Here is a 17,869-nt window from a genome sequence, read left to right as displayed (position 1 = left end):
AGGGCCGTACCGAACTCCAAGGGCCAGTACTCCACGCAGCGTCCGGAGGACAAGCATGTGTGTTACACTGCTCACGATCTGGAGGCTTATCAAGAACTTCGCAGCTCAAATCTGGGAACCGTTCACCACTGGGCCGCTGACACACCACCAGTCTCGTCCGCAGGCCTCCACCACACAGCTTAGTACACTGTAAGAAGGGAAAGCAAAGCAATGTTGCTGTTACTTCATCTGAACAGCCAGTGACAGATTTTCTTTTCCTGTAAGAAAACTGTCTTGACCGAACTCTCTATGACATTGGGCATGGTAGGTCTCTAGGCAGAACCAGGCTGAATTTCCAGAAGCAATATGGAAAACAGACAGGATCCACCTTAATAGTGGCTTCTTCACTGCCTACACTGAGTACTTTTATATGTGCTGCTCATCCAGAGGTGAATATGATTACTTTTATTAATAATATCTATTATTACTTAATAAGGAGAGCTTAGGAGAGATTAATTAACATGATCAAGGTCAATTCAATAGCAGGTGACTAGGACAAGATTACAGCCTTTTCTTGGGGGTATACAAACCCCAAAATCAAACAAGTGAAAATCCAAAACTCACCGAGCACCCAATAAAGGAAGTAATGACTTAGCTGGTTGTATTTCTGGCAACTTCTCAGAAGTAGTCACCGATGTTTGACTGTTCTATGACTCCAACCTCCATAGACCTTTATGCTGTTAAAATATTTTACGCACCCCTGAATCTTAGGATGACTATTACTTGCCCTAGAATGAATAAACAGTGTGGCGGGAACATTAGATAAAGTTCTGGCTCCTGGCTAGACCCAAACTTCTGAGGCAGGAACAAGCTGTATTTCTTGGACAGGACTGCTGTGCTCACATCCAGGAACACTGGCATTCGGCTTCCCTGCTGTGTCAAGGCCAGATCTCCCACAGAATTGGGAATGGTCTGGTCTGTGCTGACAGCAAGCCTCCCAGTGAATGCTTGTACTCTCCTGGCTTCAATCCAATGACAGAAGCTTACTCACGGGCCCCACAGGACAGAACTTTTTGAGGAGTTTTGGGAAACACACATTACATGAGTCTCAAAGCCTGACTCCACCTTCCTGCCTTTCAACAAATCCCTCCAGAATGACATGCTGTTGACAAAAGTCAACAAAAATTCCTGTTATGACCGCCTACGACTAGGAGGTAATGTGTATGAACCCGTGAAGTGCGGACGCATGATTTCAGTTGGCCGGGGGTGTGGACCAGCGTGCCCACCCATCTCATTTGTCTTTTCCCCTTTATTGGCACTGGGGTTTCCAAGATGTTAATCCTCACGTTTTATGTTACAAATTTTACAGTCAAGACAGAAAAACTCAACAAGCTTTAAATATGTGCTCTTTGTGGATTCAAGAGCAGAGAAATATATTCTTGGTTAATTCAACACAAAACAATAAGCATCTAAGCCCTACAACATAGTGGCTTAAAATCCCTTTTAATAGTGAGGGTAGTATAAACAATGATGATGAATACTAGTAATCATAACATTTGTCATTATTGTAATAGCAGTTAACTTTGATTGAGGCCATGTGCTAGGCATGTGACGTGCACTATCTCATATAATAGTCATGAATGCTATGAAGTCAATGCCATGGTCATTCCTAACAGACAAGCACATAGACAGACAGGTGGCAGTTACACTGTTTGCCAAGGCCACAGAGCTTGTAAGCAAAGCCAGAAATGGGCATGGAACCCAGTTTTATCTGCTCCAAATATTCTATTGCTCTTCTTGGTCATAGCAGGCAACTCTTAAAAGGTAACAGCTGGAAATTTTATTATTTGAGATTATACAGCTAATTATCCACTTCCACAGTTAAAATGTGTCACCTCTGATAAGAATAATAGCACCCATTCATTCCAGTTTCATCAGCTATTTGAAATATCAGGAGACATTGCATCAAGGGAACAAGGGCACATCACAAACACCCAAAAGCCAAGGAAAGGATGGCAAAATTCCCACTCACTGATTTAATACGTATTTCCAATCACTTTAAAAGCATCCATTTTTTTTTAATCAGCAGGGGTTAATAATTTAACCTAGCATCTATCTCTATGCTTTCCTAATTTTCCTGTCCTACGTATTCAAGCTCTCTAATTGGTAAGAAATGAATTTTAAAATAGTCCAGAATTAAGGCAGTCTCCTAGCTAATCCCTTAATGAGAAGTTTTCCCTAGAGTTCGTTCTTCCCCCTTAAACTACGAGCAGTAACACAGCTTGGTCAGCAAAATCACTCTGTTTTTCCCAAAGGACACAGGGATGGATGACTCGCTCTCACCTCTCCCCAGCTGCCATAAGCCCATTGAGGGCAAGGGCCAGATTCGCAGGCTCTCTGCTCATCAGGTTTTATTCTCTCCACGCAGTCGTTTGCGGTGTATCCGTTCTCATCCTGACACACAACAACACGCCGCTGGGACCCACCAGCACAGGTACTGGAACACTGAACACACCAGACATCAGTTAACAGGGTGATCCCCACCTCCATCTCCATCTTAGGGACACAAAACACCCCTAGTTGAAAGGTCAGAGACAAATGTAACAAAAACTGTTCTCAAGTTGTCCACACTGGACAAAAAGCAACCAGGAGAGCTTCCCTTCTGTGAGGCTGTTTAACGTACTTGTCTTACAAACGCCTGGGGGGCAGAAACGTGGCTTTTCCTTTGCATGCTTCAGGCACTCAGAAGGTTCGCAATAAATGCCCACCAAGTGATAATGTCTTGTGACCTCCAAAGGAGCACCATTTATTGTCCTGCTTTATCCTCTCTGCCTCTCTTAGAGTAAAGAGGTGTTGACGGACACCACAGTCTAGTGAGAAATTCTTTTCTTTTCAAAACTCCAAGTACTTTTTGACTTCCCTCTCAACACAGGGTCAAATTACATGCTTAACGAATTGCTGAAATTAAGCTTCCATATAACTTATTCAATTACCCGAAGCATCATGGGATGCCCCTTAGACATCATTTCCTTGAAGGTAATGTGCCCTTCTCTCCCTTCGCAGTAGTTGTTACTTCAGTGGCTGATGGCAGCAACATCGGTCTTACTAATTTATTTTCCACCTCCCCACTGCTCTTAACTGGATTCCATGTTGACAAACCTCCGTTCAGGTGCCCTTCCAGTGTACTGCTCCCTCATGGTTCTCACAGGATTAGGTCTGCATCTCACCTGATTTCCCACACAAGCTTCTCATAGCTCTCTTATTTACCTACATCTTGAGTGGTTTTTTTTCATAATTACCTCATCTTTTGAGACCCAGCATATTTGCCAGTACCCTTCACACCAACTCTTTAACTTGTTAAATCAGTTTGCCTAGAAACCATCTAGTTCTCAAAGCAATAAAATTCCCATGAATTATCAAGCCTCCAACCATATATACAGCAATTCTTTTGATTCTGGCTTCTAATGGTTGATTTGTGCTTTCTAGAAAACCCCCACTCAATCCAATATTATTTAAAAATACCCACAAATACTGCTACTTGATCAGTTTCTTCTATGTAAAGATGAATACATTTTTTTTTGTTTATTGCATTGGACTTCAGTTCCATTTCTCTGTCTATACTGGGCAAATAACGAGTGCTTTTAAAATACATTGGGCATGAATTTTAAAAGTAGAGGAAAATATATTTATGACTTCTATCTGAAAAAATCTTTTAGGTAATTTCTGATATACAAGAATTCTACCCTGTTCTCTCAGGGTTCTTGTATGCTGAACTCTAAGCTGAAATATTCCTTTTCTACTTTTAAAAAGCTTAGCACATTAATAAAAAAAAACCACAGAACTGTTATTTTAATTGGCTTTGTGGCGCAGAATTTAAAACAGTAGGGAGGAACTTCCATACTATAAAAAGTTTTGTAATATATATTTTGGCCCTTGAGTTTTCCCCTCGAAAGTATAATCTTGTTTCATCCCTTTATTATGTCGCCTGTATTATTGCCCCAATAAAATGGTAAGCTCCTTGAGGGAGGGCTCAGTGTCACAACCTGTGACACTGGTCACAGGATTTACTGTATGGTCCCACCCTCCAACATGTCTGACTTGAGCAAGGATGGACAGCTGACGAAAGACCAGTCAATCCCTTGGCTGTCCAGTGACCAGTCAGATGCTGCCTACTGAGAATCTGACCCAAGACGGGGAGACAGTATTCAGCAGGCGCCAAGCAACTGCACTGCAGCCCTGCACTGCCTGACTCTGGGTCTGCACGTGGCATATACCCCTGCATGCAGGTAAAGTGCTGTATATAATCTTTCTTCAGGTCTAATTCGGCCATTTTTTGATTAACAGGAACTTTAATTCCATTCCCATTTTGCAGAGTTTCACTCTGGACTTCATTAATAATTTTACTGTCCTTTTTAGATGACATATTTTCCTAGGTGAACATTTCTTTGAATAAACCTTGCACCTATTATCCACAAGACAAAACAAGGGAGAATGGCATTTGGAGGAACAAGGGGTGGTGGATATCTGTATATCTTATGTGCTTAGCATACTTTCCCTTACACCCAGCAGACCAATTATCCTGTAAGGAACCATTCCTTCCTCGATGGACCCCACCCACCTTGGTAGGATTACCTGTTAAGATATTCTGCCTTTCTCTGGTCAAAGAGTGGGCAAGTGGCTCAAGTTGGGCCAATCAGACTTTGTGGAGGATCTGAATCCTGAGCACAGCAACTCAAGGGTGGTTCAGAGTTGAAAGGGAGTCATTAAGACAGAAACTCCCTATAGAAATTATTCTTTAGTTACTGTTCTACTTAAATCAGGGTTTGGCAAACCATAGCTGAGGGCCAAGTCTGACCTGCCACCTGTTTTATAAAGTTTATGGGAACATAGCCATACCCACTCATCTGGGTACTGCCTAGACATGCCCTTGTGCTGCAGCAGCAGGCTGGTGAGCTGGGACGGAGACCGCATGGCCCACATAACTGACAGTATTTACTATTGGCCCTTTGAAGAAACATGGTGCCAACCCCTGAGCTAGATCGCTAAAGATGCTCTAGTCTCTGTGTCTGCTGGGGCTAAAGGAACAGTTTTGTTGGCATGTTTTGCCTTCACTTGAAAGAACCAGCTTTTCCATTAGCAACCAGAGACCCCTAATTAGTAACACACGGACGACCTCACACAGGGTTCATGTTTTTGCAGAAATGTACCATAAAATGAGATTTTTATTCCAGACCCCACTGAAAAAGTTAGATTCCTCTGTTCCAACATTGATGATTCGTTGCTGCCTTTCCTGTGGGAAGGCAGGAAGAGCCACGTACAATGCATGAACATCCCCCACTCCGGGGGGCTGGTCACACACATCCAGCGAGAGCTGAAAAATCACATTGTCCAGCTTCAGCCTCACTTAACTTGGAAAAAAAATCCCCAAACAAAAAACAGCACAATGAGGAAAAGAATGGTATTGCCCATTGCTGTGAAAAGGTTAGCTAATCCTCCCTAATTGGGAACCCTGCCCGAGGGCAGAAACATCCAATCTTAAAAGAATGCATCATCTACAAATGTAGTCTTAAATAAGAATAGCTTTACTTTTTTTTTTGTAAGTTCTAGTGCTATAATTAGAATAACACCTGACTTAAAATTTTTCAACCAGAAAAATCGTGGGATACTCAGTGATTACCTCTCTTGACTACTATTTAATTTCTCAGAACCAAAACCTCTTCTAACCCAGGCAAAGGAAGCCTTTAAGTAGAGAGCAAGTGAGGAGAATGAGATGCTGAAGGTTCTAGAAACTCGGCAGGCATTCTGCACACAACCAACACTTGCAGTGGGTGAAAATACTCAGTGGCTCATCAGTATGCACAGGAAAATAAGTCTTATTCACTGAATCATAACCATGGTGGGAAACAGACAGCTTTCTTCTAATGCTTTTTAGTCCAGAAATAATTAAACACAATTAGGGGTACTAGAAGGAAACTAATAAAACTAATAGTAAACAATTAAAAAGAAGACCCTGGTGTGATCAGTAAACACTTAACTCCTGCACCTACCCAGAGTCCCTTGCTCCCTGACCCCTCCTGCAGGCCCAACAGACGTACCCAGCACTCCAGAACATCACTATTTTTGGAAATTGTTTAGAAAAAAAATCGAGAACATTCAAAGCATATTTTTCCCTTGAATATTATATATTTTTTCAAGGTCTTCTTAATTTGAAGGACAATGATAAGGTCTTCTTAATTTGAAGGACAATAATAAAGATAATTGTTGACATTTATTGCATTCCCACTCTGTGGCAGGCAGAGTGCAAAGCACTACTTGCATCATTGCATTTCATTCTTACAACAACCCAGAAAAGCTGGAATTATTGTTAACTTTGTTTTACAGATGAGGGAACTAAGGCTCAGTGAGCTGAGGGAGTCCTGCTGAAGACCCCACAGTTTGAAAGTGCAAATACCTGGATCAAACAGGATGTCTTCGCTCAGGGCTTGTGCTGATAACCATTAGTTGTGGTGCTTCTCCACTAAGCACAGATTTTACCTACACTAGTGCTTCCCTGATCCAGGACAATGATCTACTGCTACAAATTGCACAGCAACCGTGCCACTGTGAGGCTGCGCTCACCTGGAAAATAGCAAGAGGCAAATGACTATCATTAAGAGCTCCTTTTCAGAGAAGTTCCTCTGCCCTTTCAATTTCCCTACAGGTAGGAGCTGCCTGCCACCTTCAGGATAAATCAGCACAGCCTTCACGGTGGCCACCTGATCGTGTCACCCAGCTGAGACACCGTCTTCTCCACCCAGTGACCGTAGCTTACAGGTGCAGACAGATGGTATTGCATGACACCTTTTCAGGGACTGCCACTAATCCAAAATAAATGAAAACAAATATTGTCAATCCCCCGTGAAAAAAAAAAATGATCCCAAGGTGCGTGGCCTCTGCCTGCCCCCAAACATTACTGACAGGGAAAAGAAGAAAGCACACCAGGAGGACTCCGGGGCATACTCACCGCTCCCCAGGGGCCGGTCCTCCACTGGTTCCCACCGAGCACGTGGGTGCGGCTCGGGCCACCGCTCCTGGGACGATAATCCTCGTTTTGGAAAGGATGCTCAGCGAGGCCTCTGTCTGGCGTCCGCCGAGGGCACGGGGACATGGAACACTCCTGGTCAGTTTCTGGGACATAGTCTGGGTCGCACTCACTCGGGTCGATCACGTGGTCACTGTAATTGACACACACCACTTGCCGAGTCGCCCTACCCTGTCCACACGTCACGGAGCACTGTGATGAACAGTCAGAAACAGAAAGGGTTGGTCATTTGGCAGTCGCAAATTCACTGATTTGCCTTTGCCATAAATGGCGCATTACTCACTCGGCTGCCCAGGCATCATCCTCCACTCCCCGCTTTTCTTCCCACCCCACAGTCACGTCAGTGAAATATCCTGTCAGCCCAGTATGCACAGCGCATCTCCAACTAGCCACTTCTCACCACCTCTGCCCACCACCTCTCCAGTCCGAGCCATGGCCTTCCCTTGCTGGGATGACTGCCATGGCCTTTCAGCTGGGTTCCTGCTTGCAATCTGATGCTCCCCACCCCAAGTCTGTTATCCACCTATCATAAACCATGACTTTTCAAAACAAAGCCAGATCATGTCCTTCCCTCTAGTGACTTCCCAATTCGCCTGAATAAAGTCCTTACGGTGACCTAGCAGGCCCTTTATGATGTTCTCATTAGCTACCTTTCTTATTCATACCCTGTCACTCTCTACTCCCTGTGCTCTAGGCACACTGGTCCTGAGGATGTTTCTTGAGCATAGCAAGAACTCTTCCTTCTCAGGGTCTTTGCACCTGCTCTGCAACATGGAAATCCATGGGGCTCACTCCTGCATTTCATTCAAGTCCTGTCCAATGAACTTACAGGCCTTTTCTGACCACCCTGTCTAAAAGTGCATCCCCTCTCTCCCTATGCCATTATTTTGCTTGATGTTTTTCTAGTACTTACTGGTATCTGTTGCTATATTACATTTCTATTTCTTTACTTATTCTTTGGAATCTCCATTAGGATAATCTCCGTGAAGGCAAGGAATTTATTATTTGTTTTTCACTGCTCTTGCTACACTAAGCCTTTACAAATACCTCGTGACTAGATAGATAGATGCATCTAATAGATGGATGGACAGATGGACGGATGAATGGATGGATGGATGGAAAGATAGACGAAGCTCAAAGCACAAGAGTGACATTATCTACTATTGAATAAACACCTATTTTGTGTTAAGCATTTAACATATATAATGTCAAATAATCCCACTATGCCTTGAAAGGTAGGCATTCTTTTTGGTTTTTTAAGGGCAGAAGAAACCAAGGCTCAAGGACTTGGGCCAGACTGCGCAAGCTCATGCAGCTAGTAAATGTCATGGTCTGGATTTGTATAGCTTTCTTTGAGTTCCCTCTCAAATCTCATACACAGCTGACCCTTGAATACATGGGTCTGAACTACACTTATATGCAGATTTTTTTCAATCACTATATTAGAAAATTCTTTGGAGATGTGCAACAATTTGAGAAAGTACTTTCTTTTCTCTACCTTACCTTATTGTAAGAACACAAGATGTAATACACATAACATACAAAATATGCGTTAGTTGACTGTTTGTATTATTGCTAAGGTTTTCAGTCAACACTAGGCTATTAGTAGTCAACTTTTTGAGAGTCAAAAGTTATACATGGATTTTGGACTACATGGGCATTGGTGCCCCTGACCCCTGCATTGTACAAGGGTCAACTGTATATGTCATGATACTTATTGAGATGTTAATCTCCATTTTCCTTATAATCTCTCCTCACCTATCCTAAGCTTTATACTTCCTAGGTTCTGGGCCCTTTGTAATGCAAAAAGCAGAAGCTGCCTTAAGACAAAGGTTTTCTACTTTTATAAAAGCCCATAAATGGTGCCTGATATGCACAGGAGGCTGAGTCCACAGCACTGGATGAAGGGTCCCACCTCTCACTCTTAGCAGGGAAGGCAAGGGTCACTGGACTTCAAGAGGCCACCAGATGAGGAGGCCCCGGTCTCAAGGTAGCAGGTCCTCTCCTTGCTCTCCTGCTCCCTTCTGCTTATCACTTTTGGTCTGCTACAAGCCCACTGCACTCCAATGTGACTCAATAAGTCTGGGTTTTCCAGTCAACCCAACAGGATGAGGGCTTAAGTAGACTAAGTGTATTTACACATTTTTAAAGACCACCATTTCTTGCACATCTGGCTAAGATCCATACCAGCTGCACATATATACAGCAGGATGATTTTATTCACAAACTAAATCCAATTCTAAAATAGGACCCACTGGCATTTGGGACCTACCACCAGTCATCCCTCTTATAGTTTCCCAATCCTCTCCCAATTTTAAAGAGTTCACTCGCTTACAGGGCTCCAGTCCAAAACCTTCCACTGCCCACAGGGAGGCACAGAACATTCCTCCTTTGCCACTGGTCTAGGCAGGGCTGCACAGGCGCTCTCGTCAGCCACAGAGCCGTCCTCGTCCCGGCAGCTGACGTATCGCATCCGGGTACCTTTCCCACAGGTGGCTGAGCACTGGGTGTTGGAGTGAAATAATGCAGATATGTTAACTGAAATGGCTGCTCCTTGGTCAGGAACCCATTTTCTACAGTCACGTCGGAGAACATCTGCTTCCCCTTCCCCCTCTCTACTGCCATTCTGTTTCTTACTGGTGTCCAAGATCCAAACCGCCACTGGGTTCTGGGTGCACCGTGTGTGCTTCTCCTCGCCTCTGGGGCCACTGCCGGAGGGTGACAAGACGGTGACTCACAGTCCTAGATGCGAGAGGAGGAAAGGCCGTGTTACCTTAAAGTCAGTGCATACTTCAATGGTCACGGTGCATAAAAACATGAAGGCTAAGATTTTTAAGACCTCAGTTTTCTGTGTGATTCTGAGCAGATCACATGACACCTTCCAGCCTAATTTCTTCAACTAAAATCAGATATAACTCACTATGTGAGTACCTGGATTAGAGGGCAGGGGTCTCCTTAATGATTTTTAATAGTATGTTTATTTCCCTGTTCATGGGGAAAGAGAAAAACGTACTGTGAAATAGCAGATAAGGTGGGAAAGAGCACATATCCACTTGAAATCACCAATTGCTGATTTTTTAGGATTCTGGAGGCTGAATTCTGTTGTCACATTTTAGTTAGTTTTCTCAGAATTTGCTAGCCATAAACTTGCTTTCCAAGTTTACCCAAAGATAACTCCTGAGACCCTGAAGGTCAAATTTAGATATAAGAGGTATATTTAATATGCTAATGCCTAGAATTAATATAAGAACCCTCAATCACTCAGAGGAAATCCTTCCAATTAAGTGAGGTCATCCATGTATAGATAATATTCCCAGAACTACAGATGGCAAAGCAGAAATACATACCTGCTCATAATTTAGCAAGTATCTTTGATTACCTACATGTCCATTAAATGCCTAAGATAGGCAAGACACAGTGCCAAGTGCTGCAGGCTCGAGGCTGAACCACCTGGGGTATCCCTGACTTTAGGGAGCCTACAAGCTGAACAAGAAATTTCATTACGTGGCTCTAGACCTTGCCTTTTCTTCTGCTGGTGGTCCAAGGAAAACCACAGGGAACTTTCACACAGTGAAACTGCCCATATGCTGCAACTGTAGGAGCTGCCCTATAGACCAATGGATATTATAGACTAACCAAAGAGAAATTATATTTTGAATTTTGAAGAGTTCTTAAGTCCTCCCTTCATGATTGTGTAGATGTAGTAGTTAACATTTCCCAGACATTTATCATGTGATGGTTTGGAATATTTCAAAAAAGTAAAAAAAAAAAAAAAAAAAAGATGACAAAAGTCACAAGTAGTGTTTGATAACTCATCAGTGACAACATGAACAATACTGTCAGTCATTCACTTTTTTGACACTCTTCATCTATCAATAACACATGTTGAAATACAGCACAGTAAAGGCGCTCAGAATGGAAGCAGGACGTTGGCCAGATGGAGCCTCAGAGCGTGAGTTCTAGGCATAGTTTGGGTTCAGACCCTGTCTTCAGCAATTAGGAAAGCAGACGTCCAAACCCTTCTCTTTACATAAATGATGCCAAAATGAAGGCCCACATAGAAGAGCATGCTGGTGAATGACTATCAATTGGCTCTCTTGAGAAAAAAAGATGTGCATACACACACACATGCTTTATATATGTGAATGCTTGTTTATTATAAATACTACTGATATAAAGGATGTGTGGCACACAATTTACATATAACAATAAAATATACAGTGCTTTATTTTAAATTCCAAATAGCCAATTAATTCTCACAGAATACTTTTGTTGGTTTTTGGTTGACCTCTTAAATCTGTTGCCAAACTATGGTTGTAATTGCTGAACAAATGTAATTCTGAGTGAATGTTAGTTGCTATTTTGTTTAAGCGTAAGGTGAAAGTTAACAATGGAGATGTATGTCAGAGCTTTTCTCATTCAACAATTAAAGTGAACAATTGCTGAATTAGATACAACTTTTCAAATACCGAAAGAATATTTCCTTGATTTTTTTTTGTCATTTACAATGTAATAGCTGCACACCCAAGACTCTTAAGCATAATCTGCATTATTAACATTTTCTCTATCACTTTCTAAGTCTCAACATGAAATGATAAATTAAACCTTGAATTATAACATTTGCTGATTTCTGTGGTATAAATACTCTCACCATGGCCAATTTCAAGCTACGCACCTGATGTCAATGAACAGAGTTGGGAAGAAATGTGCAGTAGCTCACCATTTCATAGCACTGCCACCATACAGAAATGTACAAATGTAGACAATAGTAAAATAATTACAAAGTGAAAAATTTTGAGTATTTATCAGCTTAGTTTTAAATGCAATCTATTACAATTATAGGTTTATACTTTCAATTTTTAAGAATGTCTATTATTAACAACCAGCTTGCACATTCCTGAAAACCTGTCAGTCAGCTCTTGTGAGCTGGTACATGCCAGCTCTAGCGTACTGCCGCCTGGACATATGAGACCATTTGCTGTACCCTACACTGAAATCATTTAAAAAATTCTAAGCTCAAGAAAACACTATGAATAATCAATATTTTCCATCCAGTAGGAATCAGAATAAAATCTAAATATACTTCAAAGAACCAGAGAAGAACAAAGCTGGTACATCAAAATATTAAATTCAAAATGCAACAAGTAAGTAAATCTGGATAATTCGATCAACTGGTTGTTCTATGTATATATTGACCTATGCAGGGACTTGAATTTTGCTTGAACTACTGGAAAATTTTGACATCTGGTGCTCCAAGCCAGTAACTGAGTTGGACAGAGGAGCCTTACCTGGGTGTCAGTTGGTCTAGTGGCTGCATTGCAGTCACTGTCATCTACCACAGACATGTAAGTCCCAAAGATGCATTTCACTGCTCTTAGCTGGTATCCCTGTCCACAAGTGACACTGCACTGAGGGAAAAAGCAAAAGAAAGTACACCCATTTCAGCAAACTTCTCTTTCTCTTATTTTCCTTATAACATTCTACAAGCAAAAAAACCAATTTCCAACATAGTGGGCCAGAGGGCTGGCACCCAAAGAAATAAGGTAAAAGTGGGCAAGCCTTGCAATTATTTCTACCTGCCATTGGAATTATATCTGTAGGAGTTCAACTCCTTGATTGTGACCCCCCAGAAGGAGGGAAGTGTGTTTCAATCATTTTTACCTCTTTTACACTATACCTAGCAGTGTGCTATGGTTGAGATAGGTATTTAAGAATGTTCTATGACATTATTTGAATTCTGGAAAAACTTTCTAGATAAATAATCAGAATTTGCTTCAATATTTTTCTACAAGGGTGTCTTTGTAACATTATTTATAAAATAAAAATATTAGAACCTACCTAAAGATGCAATTACTAAAAGTCAGTTAAATGTGCCATGGAATACAGGTCATAAAGAAAATGATATGGACATTAAAAGGCTAATTGCTAGATTTAAAAATCAGTCTAAAAAAATGTGCAGAATCAAGGTTTTTGGAACTCTGGAATCTAATTAAAAACTTACAGCAACTGGTGACTGTTAAATGAAGAAAAAAGCTGCCAGATTTTATTAAGAAAGTGTGTGGCACTTTTGCTTCCCCTCTCCCCCACCATATTATACATTCCTCTCCAATATGCATGGGATATTCTCCAGTATAGACCATATATTAGGGCACAAACACATCTCAATAAATTAAAAAAAACTGAAATCCCGCAAAGTATCTTTTCTGATCACCGTGGAATGAAGCTGGAAAGGAGGTAAGAGAAGGGAAAGTGGAAAACTCTAAAATGTGTGCTAATTAAATAAAAGCCATAAACAACCAATGAGTCAAATAAAAAATCTCATACAAAAAAGAAGAAAATACTTTGAGATGAATGAAAGCAAAATTTTTAAAATTATGTTTTAATAAATACTAAGATGCAGCAAGAGCAGTGCTTAAAGGGAAATCTGTCTGTAAACACCTATATCGATAAAGTATGATCTCAAATCAATAACCTAACTTTACACCTTGAGGAGCTAGAAAAAGAAAAGCAAACTAAACCCAAAACTAGCAAAAGGAAGGAAATCATAAAGATACAAATGGAAAAAAGTGAAATAGACAAGAGAAAAATAAGAGAGAATCAATAAAACTAGAAGTTGGCTCTTTAAAACAATTGACAAAATTTTATTTAGACTAAAAAAAAAAATAGAGAAAAAAGAGAGAAGATGCCAATAACTAAATCAGAAATAAAGTGGGGACATTGTTATTGACTTTACAGAAATAAAAAGGGATTATGAGAGTAATATAAACAGTCATATGGCAACATATTAAACAATCTAGATGAAACAACACCAAGTGGGATTTATCCCAGGAATGCAAGGATGGCTCAACTTAAGAAAATCAATCAATGCAATACACTATTTTAATAAAATAAAAAGAAAAAAATCCACTTGATATCGCAGATGATGAGGAAAATGCATTTGACAAAATTCAATACTCTATCATGATAAAGACACTCAGAAAACCATGGATAGAAGGGAACTTCCTTAACCTGATAAAGGACATTTATAAAAAACCCATAGCGAACAGGCTCAATGATGAAAGACGAAAAGGCTTTCCCCCCAATATCAGGAACATGACAATGATGCCTGCTTTCATCACTGCCTATTCAAAATTGTGTTCTATGCTCTGGCCAGAGCAATTAGGCAAGAAAAATAAATAAATGGTATGAAAATTGGAAAGGAAGAAGTAAGACTATTTCTTTTTGAAGATGTAATCATCCTATATATAGAATTCTCAAAGAATCTATAAAAAACAAACCTAATAAAGTAAATTCATCAAAATTACAGAGTATAATATAAACACATAGAAATCAGTTGTAGTTCAATATTCTAGCAATGAACAATCAGAATGGAAATTAAGAAAATAATTCAATTTATATTAGCATCCAGAAGAATAGAACACCTAGGAACACATTTAATCAAGGAGGTGAAAGACTTCTATGTGAAAACTACAAAACACTGAAGAAAGAAATTAAAGGAGACCTAAATAAGTGGAAAGGCATTAGTTGTTCATGGATTGGAAGCTTTAATATCATTAAAGTCACAATACTCCCCCCCAAATGACACACAGATTCAATGCAATCCCAACCAAAATCCTAATGACCTTTTTGCAGAAATGAAAAGCTGATCCTCAAATTCATATGAAGTGGCAAGAGATTCTGAATAGCCAAAATAATATCAAAAAGGAAGAGAACTGGGGGACTGAATGCTTACTAAAAATCTATAGTGATCAAAACAGTGTGGTACTAGCATAAAGATAGTTATGTGCACTAATGGAATAGAACTGAGAGTCCAGAAGTAAACCCATATATCTCTAGGCAAGTGATTTTCAACAAATGATAAGACATGATTAGTCATTCTGAGTGGGGATGCTGTATGTATACTTGGAAGATTCAGAAAAGTGTCAATGGTGATAGAAATTGTAAGGGCATAGTAATAAAGCTGCTCACATTTATCACATATATACTGAAAATGAAGACATGAACTACAGCACTGCTGTGGCTGTGGCAGTACAGGATAGAGGGGGTTATTCTTCAGGAGACTATGGAAGTGACAGCAGACAGCTGCTCTGCTTCTCTTGGGAACTTGGAGTGCTTCTTAAATAGTACCCAGATCACTTCTGCTTCTATATTAGGAGGGACTTAATTACAAGCGTAGTTGTTTCTCCAATGCAAGCCCAAGGGGAGACTTTCACTCTCTCCTTTAAGAATAGTTTGTTAAATCTATGAAACCTCCAGACTGTGAATTCAGAAAAGGTTCTTTCAAAGCCAGATGATTCTGCAAGTTTTGATCTGATTAATTCTATTTGAAGCGTCTGACTTATTGATGAGATGTGAGTTTTGGAATTGTGATGTTAGGAGCCAAAACCTCCTTCCAAATCCCAGTCCAGACCCTGCTGCCAAAGGTGCTGTTTCAAATTTTGTAACAGACCCACGGCAGCACACTGGGAGATAACATCAGCCAGACACAGGATCTGTTCTGAATTTGATCCAATGCTTGTGTGCTCCAACTACAGTTTTAACTAAGGGTGAAGACATGCCCATGAACCTATAAAGGGAATAATCTGCTCCAGAGGGAAAGTGGCAACCCTCAGATGTGGGGCAAAACGGATGCAGATTCTCCTGCTTGACCCAGTGCCATGGTAACAGAGTACAAGCCACATGACACAGCAGAGGGGTGGAATGCTCCTCTGTAAACCCTCTCCAGATAAGGAAAGAAAGAATGTAGTTAAGAACGTTATCGTGCAAAATACCTGTCCCCAGGGACCCGCCTGCCAGGACGCACATTCTGGCTGCTGACAGGTCTGCATGGAGGCTGGCTTGGTCTCAGGGTCACAGATTCGATCATTTAATCGATCTTCACCAAACTGACACCAGACCTGACGGTGCTTATGCCCATTCCCGCAGGTGACCAAGCACTGTAATGAAAAGCACAGCCAGTCACGGCCATTTCTGAATAATGTAGCGCTGTTCACAGGGGTTATTCATTGATTAGAAGAACAGGTGTGCTCTTTTCCCACAGCAATTCCTCTCTCAAAGCAATCTGTAAATACATTAAGGCTCACTGTTTTCATTCATTCATTCATTCATTCATTCATTCAATATTTACATAGGCTCTGGGACAGTTTGAAGCACAGAATAAACTCAGCACAGCACCCTGTTCTGAAATGTAGATCTTCCACAATTTGCAATGGGGCTATGTCACAATAAATCGATTTCAAGGTGAAAATATCTAAGTTCAAAATGCATTTAAATACACCTAACCTACCAAACATCAGTGTTTAGTTCAGCCAACCTTAAACATGATCAGAACACTTACATTAGTGCAGTTGGGAAAATCATCTAACACAAAGCCTATTTTATAATAAAGTATTGAAAATCTCATGTAACTTATTGAATACTGTGCTAAAGTGAAGAGCAGAACACGTACGTGGGTAGAGAATGGCTGCCAGGGTACTGGCTGTTCCCCTTGTGATCGGGGGTCTGCCTGTGAGCTGTGGCTTCCTGCCCTTACCGAGAGCATCATGAGAGGCAATCAGACCTCCTGTCACTAGCCTGGGAAAAGACCCAATTTTAAAACTTGACATATAGTTTCTACTGCATGTACATCACTTTTGCACTATCATAATGTTGAAAAATAGTTAAGTTGCCATTGGAAGCAGTGTAGCATCTGTACTGAGAAACATTCTTCATAATGTTTTAGCATAGGAGTTAACTGGGATGAATTTATGAATCAGACCAACCTGGTTTTGATACCAATGTAATTATATTTTAATCCCAGTACAACCAGCTTAGATTACTAAATCAAGTGATTTCCCTGTACCTCAATTTTCTCATCTCTATAGTGGGGATAACAATAGTGCCTACTGCAAAGAATCATGAGAATTAAATGAAAAAAAAAACACTAAAGTGTTTAACACATTTTCATTTAATAAACATTAAATACCATTATTATTACTATCAATGCTCACCATACAACATTTCTATATCTGAAGAATATAGGAAAACAGAAAACTATAATGATCCAAAAATATCAGTCCCCAGGGATAATCATTATTAATATTTTGCTTCCTTCCCAGTGTTTTTACCTAAGGAATGTTGGGTCATAGTGAATATATATAATTTGATATCCCCCCACCTCCATTTCAGCAACCATTCTCGGAAAGTTTTCTTACTTAATTTGAAATATGTTAGCTAGTATTTACCTAAGTAAAACTTAAACCCACTACCTTCTTTCATCATTTTGTAACCAAATACTAGAATTTAAGCTAAGGCAGCTTGTTAAGAGAACAAAAGCACACAGAAAAAATATACACCCCCAAAAATGCTGCTATTTTGTCTAGGAATCAGACACTTTTAATCACATGCACTCTTACTTGTCTGTCACTTCAGGGGCGTTAATCATATCCTCTTAAGATTCATATTTTATTTGCTGTTCAAAGCAAATAGTTCATATCACACTTGCATGGATGAGAGGAGGAAATAGACGCAGAAGCTGCAGCAGGGAACCACTTCTTTCACCACATTCCTGATCCAGTGCGTAAGTAAGGGAACTTCTGCTCCCGTTCTACTTACTCCCCAAGAAAGAAGGGAGAGGGAGTCCGCGTCACCTGCTTGGGGAGGATCTCACTGGGCTGTGTCGGTGGAGAGCGATGACACTGCACCATAAAAGCAAGAAAGAGGCTCCACTTTTTTCTCTTGCTGTCCTAGGCCACCTGTATCAAGTCATGCAGGGTTTGCCTTACGCTTCAAGTAAGAGATGAGAAAGGCATAAATCTGGAATACTCAGCG

General features: G+C 40.6%; 1 protein-coding gene across 8 annotated transcripts in view; it reads right to left on the bottom strand.

Annotated features, from left to right (window-relative positions):
* The window catches only part of ADAMTS9 (ADAM metallopeptidase with thrombospondin type 1 motif 9), a 156,644-nt gene that overhangs the window by 67,967 nt on the left and 70,808 nt on the right, over positions 1–17,869 (bottom strand). For all 8 annotated transcript variants that reach the window (XM_057507807.1, XM_036877586.2, XM_036877589.2 and 5 more), the window contains 7 exons: positions 15,832–15,996; positions 12,349–12,468; positions 9,698–9,802; positions 9,396–9,563; positions 6,983–7,252; positions 2,323–2,484; positions 11–187 (listed from right to left, as the gene is read on the bottom strand). In XM_057507807.1, the coding sequence (XP_057363790.1) occupies positions 11–187; positions 2,323–2,484; positions 6,983–7,252; positions 9,396–9,563; positions 9,698–9,802; positions 12,349–12,468; positions 15,832–15,996 (1,167 nt within the window). The remainder of the gene's footprint in view (positions 1–10; positions 188–2,322; positions 2,485–6,982; positions 7,253–9,395; positions 9,564–9,697; positions 9,803–12,348; positions 12,469–15,831; positions 15,997–17,869) is intronic.

Source organism: Manis pentadactyla, chromosome 1 (genome assembly GCF_030020395.1).
Source record: "Manis pentadactyla isolate mManPen7 chromosome 1, mManPen7.hap1, whole genome shotgun sequence".
NCBI classification, from domain to species: Eukaryota; Metazoa; Chordata; class Mammalia; order Pholidota; family Manidae; genus Manis; species Manis pentadactyla.
Note: the sequence above shows the minus strand (reverse complement) of the source record. Positions and strands in the feature narration are given on the sequence as shown.